This window comes from Juglans regia, chromosome 8, assembly GCF_001411555.2.
Source record: "Juglans regia cultivar Chandler chromosome 8, Walnut 2.0, whole genome shotgun sequence".
NCBI lineage: Eukaryota > Viridiplantae > Streptophyta > Magnoliopsida > Fagales > Juglandaceae > Juglans > Juglans regia.
This window is the reverse complement of record NC_049908.1, coordinates 28,489,814-28,498,388: the sequence shown is the minus strand read 5'-3', so window position 1 is coordinate 28,498,388 and position 8,575 is coordinate 28,489,814. Positions and strand designations below refer to the sequence as shown.

At 36.7% G+C, this 8,575-nt stretch overlaps 2 protein-coding genes across 3 annotated transcripts; one reads left to right on the top strand and one right to left on the bottom strand.

Moving 5' to 3' along the window:
• The first annotated feature begins 252 nt into the window (after positions 1 to 252).
• On the top strand, positions 253 to 1,272 carry LOC109005270 (wall-associated receptor kinase-like 20). The gene has a single exon (XM_018984115.2). The coding sequence runs from the start codon at positions 483 to 485 to the stop codon at positions 1,110 to 1,112; it is 630 nt and encodes a 209-aa protein (XP_018839660.1). The 5' UTR covers positions 253 to 482; the 3' UTR covers positions 1,113 to 1,272.
• A 2,775-nt stretch (positions 1,273 to 4,047) lies between these two features.
• Positions 4,048 to 7,637, bottom strand: LOC108989055 (probable protein phosphatase 2C 5). Of its 2 annotated transcripts, none has more exons than XM_018962511.2 (8): positions 7,423 to 7,637; positions 6,484 to 6,737; positions 5,976 to 6,214; positions 5,663 to 5,880; positions 5,417 to 5,524; positions 5,206 to 5,331; positions 4,881 to 5,110; positions 4,048 to 4,487 (listed from the first exon to the last, which is right to left on the bottom strand). In XM_018962511.2, exons 3-8 carry the CDS (start codon positions 6,205 to 6,207, stop codon positions 4,268 to 4,270), a joined length of 1,134 nt encoding a protein of 377 aa, XP_018818056.1. In that variant the 5' UTR covers positions 6,208 to 6,214; positions 6,484 to 6,737; positions 7,423 to 7,637; the 3' UTR covers positions 4,048 to 4,267. The 2 variants fall into 2 exon arrangements, with proteins under 2 accessions (XP_018818056.1, XP_018818054.1); XM_018962509.2 differs by having other exon boundaries at positions 5,976 to 6,147.
• Between the last annotated feature and the right edge of the window lie 938 nt (positions 7,638 to 8,575).

The window sequence follows — 8,575 nt, the reverse complement described above, 5'->3', positions numbered from 1 at the left end:
TTGAGTATAATCTTAAGCATTTTTATGACACGCAGAGGATTGATTTTACTTGAACCCTATAGTAAAATGACAGGGAGCATTAATCCTCACTCACTTTAAGGTTGTATGGGTTGGTATGTATGGTGATGAGTAGATCAGCTTAAACAAACTGTATAGCTTCACAAAAAATAAAACATGGTAATTATTTTATCATCTCTACAAGTGGGGGGAGTACAGTGGTGGCTCTTGATCTTTCTAATAATGCCGAAACAAAGCACGCTTCTTGTCATTGATTCGATGATAATGCACTGAAGAGCTTCCACTTTGGTGGGATTTCCAAATTTATGGGTTTCCACACATTCTGCAGATATTATTATATTTCAATTGTCCCAAGATTGTACTAATAATTAGAACCAGCTTCTGTGATCTGTTGCTATATACAGACGCCTTGCCTCTGCATTTCTTGCAATATCCATCTGGTCTTTCCCCCTAGTCCTCAAAAAATGAGCACGTCAGTGAGGATGGTTCTGATGTTTCTGGTGCTCATTTTTGTAACCCTTGTGTCTGCATACAATGCTTGCCCTAAATGTGGAAGCATTGAAATTCCATACCCACTTAGCACTGATGAAAGCTGTGGAGACTCAAGGTATAAAGTCTACTGCAACAATGGCGTTCTCGAGTTCTTGTCAGCTGGAGGGTTTTACTACAAGGTCCTCAGCATTAATCCAAGTTTTTATAAGCTCATCATAAGCCCACCCTCAATACAGAAAAACACATGTTATTCTTCTGATTTCACTTCAGAAGGCTTAAGACTTGATGAGAACTTGCCCTTCAACATCTCTACTCACAACACTGTCATGCTGCTGAATTGCACTGAAGCCCTGCTTAGGTCCCCAATGAATTGTTCCACAAACAGCTTTTGTAGGCAGTTTGAGGAGAAGGTGGAGGAGGGAAGTGGGTGTAGAAACACCCTTTGCTGCCATTACTTGAAAGATTTTTCCATGACCTCACACATGATTCGGGTCAGGGATGGAGGGTGCTCTGCTTACACCTCTGTGGTGGATATGAAGCCTGGAGCTTCTTTTGATTCTTGGAACTATGGAATTGAGCTGCAATGGGTGCCCCCCAACTGAGTTGAATTGAGTGGCAAATGGCTGTCATTTGCCAGAAAAATTAACAGCATTTTGGTTACTCCATAATTTGTTGCTTTTATGGTAGATGTGGGCCAGTTATCTATTGGCAGTTTTTGGTGTATTATGAATGGTTACAACCACATCGAACCGGAACATCATGTGTTGGAAACTTGGAATAAAAAACCCAAGCATCTATGTTTCGCTCTTTGCAAATTTGTATTGATTCCACTGCTCTTTTTTGCTTTTACATGTTGGCAGTTAACTGAATATCTCATCACTTTTCATGTACTTTTAATTACAAGATTATACATATTATCAACATGGGGGGGTTTAGGTATGCTATATCAGTCCAAGTGCTGCAAAAAATGCAGAGGTTTTAAAGTCACTTGCAATATATTTTGTCTATTTTTTCTCAATCTGCTTAAGATTCATTATTGGTTCTATGGGTTTAAACAACATGATGTAGTTTTCTCTTGTTCTTAAACTGTAGGTCACAATAGGAGGCAGTCCTTGTCCTTCTCCTTGAGCTCTTCTTCACTGCTATAGAAACCTGCCTAGTCTTCATCTCTGCTCTCATTTGAAAGACACACCATAACTATTGCTCTTTGACAACATCAAATACCAATCACTTTTTCTAAAGCTGAAGTTTCATTTAGAAAAGTCTTTCATTTGCAAAATACCTACGCCGATGCGCAATGAACTAATGAAGCAGGGCCACTTGATTTTATAGAAGCATAGGCTAATGAAAGACCAGTCAACAAAATAGGTAGTACATGAGTGGTGACATGGAGTAATCCTTTTTGGGGTTTTGGGTCTTTATTTCAAGATTAAAGTATCAAACACCTAGGCCACCAATCAATCCTCTTCGCCTCTAATATCGTGATTGGAGAGCATTGGGCCCCAAGTCTTGACTTCAATCTTTGGAACGGATATCTCTTCCGATGGAGTCTTTTTCTTTGAAAGTGCTTCACAACTTAATCATGTTTGATTGCAAGACTTAGATGAGATCAACTCAGTTTAATTTAATTTTAAATTAAATCTAACATTTAAATATTTAATTTTTAAATTATTCAATTCATCTCAACTCAAAATCTCCTTACATGTTAGATTTATAATTTTTTCAACTCAACATATATTTATACGTAAAACTTACAACTTTAAACTCATTTTAGATGGATCTCACATAACTCCATCTACTCAACTCATTATTATTCATAAAGAACTTAGTTTAACTCAACATCTAAACGCAGCCTAATCACCCTTGATTCCTGGTTGAGTGTTGGAATATATTAACATGTATTAGGTTTCCTGCCCAACTTTTATATTGGTTGTAGTTTTTGTTTGGGATTTTTTTTTCCCACATTTGGACTTGCACAAAAAAACATACTTGGGCTTTGTGTCAAGAGGGTCAAAGCATATTTTTTCCTCCACCACCGGCATCCCGCTCATCTCCTCCAACACCAGTGTTGTGCTCAACTCCTCCACCACCCTCATCTGCTAAGTCAATTTATATACTTGCTTGCAAAATGAACTGAATAATAAATCAACAATATAAACTGCTTTCATGAGAGAAAAAAAATTTATAACTTAAGAAGAATGGCCCAGAAAAAAGGGTAAATAAGAAAGAAAAAAAGAATGGAACAGGTAGGCCGCATTAACCCTTTTAGAACATACCTCAGTTTGATTCAATACAACTCACTTTCTGAAACATAACGGAGTTAACAACATCCTTTACAACGATACAAAAGCATTCTCGGCAAGAATTAGGCATTAGAGTGGACTCTCACATTTTCTCAAACAATTAGACTGCAGCTTTCCAATAAAATTGTATTTAAAACTCCCAAATTCAACACATGCCCATTAACTTGTTTATTCTATTCTACATCAGAAAGCAGACCAAGAGCATTTTACAAAGATGTAAAGAATCTGAATTGCTCCGCTGGAAAATCACATTGCATAACATAGAAAAAAATCAAGATGTATGAACCAAGGGTTTTAATAAATCAACATATCCATATGATCAGACCATAACAGAGGAAACATTGCCATAAAAAAAATCCATAATAGAAATGCCATAAATAAACCTATCTCACGAATGGAGTGGAATTAGGGCTCAAATAGAATGAAGTTAGGGCTCCAACGAAATGAGACTTGGTTGGGCAGAGCTTCGGTCTCGGGGAGGAAGGAGGAGAACAATCTCTCAGGAGGTCTCGAGGAGGAAGGAGAAGAGAAGCCAAACGAGGAAGGAGGAGAGCCATTGAAGAGTTGTCTCACAAGACGACGTCGTCCATAAAATTAGTGAAACGGGTCGTTTTTGACACGTTGGGCGTGCGCAGCCAGGCCTCTAACACGGGACTGCATAAAGAATTTTCCGGGAGAAATATATTGAGTTTAAAGTATGTTTGAATGTTAAGATAAGTATAATATTTTTTATGATAAATTGAAAAAAATTATGAGTTTCACGTATAAAGATGTTTTAAATTAAAAAAAAAATTATAAGTCTTACGTGTAAAAAGATTTTGAGAGTTGAGATGAGTTTAATAATTTAAGAATTAAATGTTTGAATGTTAGACTCACTTTAAAATTAAACTGAACTCAACTGAGCTAAGTTGAATTTGAGAATCAAACGCAGCCTTTAAAAAAAAAAAAAAAAGAATAGAGACTGCCGTAACAACCAATATAACAAGTACCGTAGCAAATCTGTTGCTGTTTCCCAATGATTACTTGGAAAAATGGTGCACCAAGACTGCTTGCTTGTAAAAAGCAGCAAAGACTTTCCGAAATCACATTCCTTTTAAGTAGTTTAGGTAGCATTCTGATAAAATATCGTTCAGAGAGCAAACAAAAAGTAAAAAAGACACATCTGCTAGAAAGTAAAAACTGCTGCGATCATAACTTCTCATTAGGCAACCTTCATTTACTTGCAAATTCAAGCTGTTAGTAATCACTATCACAATATCACAATATAACCAATAGGTAACATGTTTGTTCTCTGTCAGTCAGTCCAACAGCTGAGCAGACAGAATTGGCACAATCGTTTAAAAATCTCCAAACTCTCTCTCTCTCTCCGTATCTCTCCCTCATTTCTTAAAACCCAAGCATGCTCACACCGCCAGAAAAAATCTCTATATTTACCGATATAACAGAGAAAACTACTATGAGGTCACTGTGGGTTGACTTGGCCTTTTTCCTTCCATGGCATCTTTCTTCTTCCGACAGTTAGCACAGAGGAAGGAGCCTTCCCATGCTTTTGATGCTGGTGAGAAGAAGGGCCCTGAATTTACTGATAATCCATCAGCAAGGGGTTGATCAACTTGGCAGACTGCACACCGGAAAAGCCCAGAGTTTGTGTTCAGAGGAAAATCCTTACCCAGCCTGCATTTCCATTGAGAAGAGATGAAACTAAGAACTACATCAAAATGGCAAAACCTAAGGCCCCCAGTTACTGTTTTTGATCAGGCAGACACATTGTTAAAGTAAGGGATATAGTAATCAATGGTACTGAACAAGTATGCAGAAATAATTTGGTCTTGATTTCGCATCTGATGTCTATTAAGTCAAGTTCTCAGGCATCAATAAGTTATAGTGTGGGAGAATGCATCTAGGCATTTACTCGACTAGTTCCAGATTTAAAAAAACCTTGATATTTGGAACAGCAGCAGCACATAAGATGACTCAACATCCTGCTCTATTAACTATTGTATATAACTGAGTTATATAATCATGATGCGTGTATGCCAAGTAAATGAAGAACACAATCAAATTTACCTTTCTGCAAGCATTGCAGAACCCTCTTCAAACAACTCCTCCACAACCCCAATAGCAGAAAGCTTATTCGTTGATTTGCTCATAGAATTCTGAGATTTCTTCCCAAATATTGAACTGAGCATATTCTGTTTCTTCCTTGGTGTTAATGGTAGAACAGGACGGTCACATGGGACAATATCAACAACAAGGCAGGTTGTATCATCCTTCAGGCCCCTTGTCCTCAGAGCCTCCTAAATTATGGAACAAGAAAAATCATTAAGCCACACAAAGATTAATTTAATTGTCACCTAGGATTTTGAGAGGAGAATCCTATTATAGACATCACCTTCACGACCAGCTTTGCACCTAGCTCCGCAGGTAAACCCCTACAAGACTTGGCAGCCATATCAGAAGATAAAGCATCCCAGATACCATCAGAAGCAATTATAAGTCTTCCTCCAGCATTTGAAAGCTAAACAACCAGGAAAAAAAGTTCAACTTCAAAATACATTACCAAAAATGCAAATATCGTCACCAATAAGACATAACACACTCACCTTCACTTGCTTAACATGTGGTATTGGGACAATGAACTCTCCAACATCTGTATCACCAATTGACCTAGAAAGGCATAATCCACCAGGCCAGCAGCGAAGGGGGCCAACCTATGAATCATATACAGATTGAAACCAATAAGATAGGATAATAATACATAATGCATAAAATCATCTAGCACCCGTGAGTAACATACTGAAATAATAGTCATTTTTTTCTGATAAGTCAAAATAATAGTCAAATTATACCTCATTTCCTCCAAATATATTGAGCCTTCCTACTTCACCCCCGCTAGCAGTGACACGTTCTCTCTCTTCTGCATTCTCTTCCAGCCTGTGATCAACAGTCAAGAGAGAGACCACACCTCCTTGGGTGTCCAATATGCATCGTGAATCCCCCACAGATGCAACAGTGATTGTCCAACCATCAATCACAACAAATGTCACCGTAGTCCCAGAAGTCTCTCCTGTCATTAATATCCAAATGTTAAATGTAAGAACAAAAGAACATTCACAAAACGAAAAATATATCAATTTAATTAAAAAAAAAATTGGTTATTACCTTTCTGCTGAAATTCTATGTCAGTTTTCACGAAACCTGCAACTAATGCCCGAGGAAGGGCTTGAAGCCACTCTTCCCTGCTGATTCCTAGAGGAATCGCACTCAAAACATTTCCAAGTAAATTCTCCTTTACAAAGATAGCAGCTGATATACCATTATGCCCATCAAAAATCTGCCAAGTAAGAATTCCAGTGGGTATTATAACCATAAAGGAATTATATTGACGCTCCATTCTGGCGCTGAGAGAAGGATGGAAAAGATAAGAAATTTATGTCAAATTCAAATTTGCCACGGTTGAGAAAGTTAAGAGCCAAAACCTCTATCCAACTAAGATTTGGTCTTGAAATTGAGTTTTGTTTTTTTTTAGAAGTAAATAAATGGCAAAGGATGCATTGGTTGGGACTTGAAATTGTGTTTTTTTTCTCGGGGTATATATTTTATAATTATCATTTGCAGGAGGTCATGAGTATGTTTCCGTGTTAATATATACATGGGAAGGAAATATTACCGCAAAGACAGAGAATGATGTTGACTGATTTCCTGGAATCCGCTGACAATCAGGTTTTATCAGGAAGTAATCCTCTCCCTTCTTTGCCAAAGCAGCCTGTCCATACTTAACAAAAGGTTTCTCAACCTTCTCATTCCTAAGCTCGCGACCAATCAGAGTTGCAAGCGGAACAAGAGAAGGTCTCATCCTTGACACTTCTGTCTGGCTCATCTTAGTTTACATATTGACATTTCCAAGACCCGAATGCCAAAACCCTATCCACCCAGAACAATCAGTTACATGAATACTGGACCACTTAGATCACAGATATAAAAAGTAGCACATATCTCGCCCATGGTCTAAAACTTACACGAATGGAATTTACGACCATATCTTAAACTACGCATCGAATAAAACTACAACTAACCAGTTAATCAAAATTCCCACGCATAATTTCAGATATCCAAACGAAAACAAAATATAGGCAATTATTCCCAACTAATCTAGATTTCCTAAAGTAAGAACTCAATAATGAGCAAAATAAATTACACCTTACAGTAAACAAATATCAAATTGCCCTCAAAACGTACAAAAGAACCGATGAGGCTATCAAACTTATGACATTCCTAACATTGATACCAGAACATCCACCAGTCAAACACATTAATCGGAACTCGCACCAAAAGAAAATCCGCATAAAACTCACAAATCTCCACCAGTTGATCTAACTTCTTTACACACCAACTCGGCACGAACCATGTGTACCAAGCATAAACAATGGAGTTAATACGTATCAAACAATCAACGCAGTCACAATGTCTTCTCTCTCTTCTTTTTGTCATACATCAAGTAAAGAGACCCATTCTTTGAGCGAAGTTGAACTAGAAGTGGCAAGAATAACGTGCAAAGATATACTAAAAATGGGAAACTCGCCAGAAAACAAGAAAGTCATGAACTCACAGTTTTAGATGCAGATCGAGTCGAGAGGAAGGTACATTGAACAGAGCTGAGAACCCCTCTACATGGCCAGCATTTTGAAACTTGATCGGATGCTCAAAGCCTGAAAAAGTCCACAGAGAGAGAGAGAGAGTCACAGGTTTTTCTGTGATTTGATCGGAAGAGATATCCTGATTCCTGAGGGAAGGAGAGAAGAAGAGAGAGTGTGTCCTTTTTCTCGGTGGCAGTCTTTTCTACAATGACATTTTTGTCCTAATCCTCCTTTTTGGGCCAAGTAATGTCTCAATCTTCGTAGAAACTGAGGGAACAAAATTACGAAAGGCCAACCTGTCGAAATGACGGAAAAGTCCCTTCACCGTCGTCTTCCCGGTCTCTTCTTATTCAATGAGAGAAATTTAGACCGACACTTAAAATATCTAAAAATATCTATAAATATTAAATCATAGTATAATGAATCGTAAGTAGTAATCAAATGGTTAAAGTTAAGATGTTTAATAATGGAATGAGTTTTATATGGTCCATTTAATATAAGTTTAAATATGTTTAAATGTTAAAATTAATTTAGATATATTTATCAAAAATTAAAAAATGTTATAGATTTCACGTGTAAAGAAATATTGAATTGAAAAAAATTGTAAGTTTCACGTGTAAAGAAGTTTTGAGTTGAGATGAGTTTAATAATTTAAAAATTATGTATTTAGATATTAGATTTAACTTAAAATTAGACTGAACTGAATTGAACTCAACTCAGATAAATTTAACAACCAAACAAGACTTTAGTGTCCATCTTATGTTAAGGTTATAAAGGTCATTTTGGTAGGATGTGGGGGAAAATAAAATTAGGTGGATTAAGACAGCAGATATTATGGTGAAATAGGACAAACAGATTGGTAACTAACTAAGATTTTCTTAATCCAGATTGAGAGAGATGGAACGAAATAGCCTATACTTGAAAGGGACAACCTCTGTTTTATTTCTGGGCTTGTACAGAGCTCTCACATCTGATGCTTAAAGGAGAGAAAAGATCAGTGCCTAACCTAATTTATTTAAAATAAATAAATAAATAAATATGATATTTATATTAAAAAATTATTTTTTTAATAATAAATTTTATTATTTTTTAAAACGATTGTGTAATATTTATACATTCTGTTAC

Bases quoted from the DNA above. Each gene is read 5' to 3' on its own strand.
- LOC109005270 (XM_018984115.2), top strand. From the start codon at position 483: ATGAGCACGTCAGTGAGGATGGTTCTGATGTTTCTGGTGCTCATTTTT.
- LOC108989055 (XM_018962509.2), bottom strand. From the start codon at position 6,693: ATGAGCCAGACAGAAGTGTCAAGGATGAGACCTTCTCTTGTTCCGCTT. The intron at 5,332-5,416 runs GTGAGTGTGTTA...CTGGTTGTTTAG, and splicing joins CACATGTTAAGCAAGTGAAG to CTTTCAAATGCTGGAGGAAG. The intron at 4,488-4,880 runs GTAAATTTGATT...ATGGAAATGCAG, and splicing joins TCTGCAATGCTTGCAGAAAG to GCTGGGTAAGGATTTTCCTC.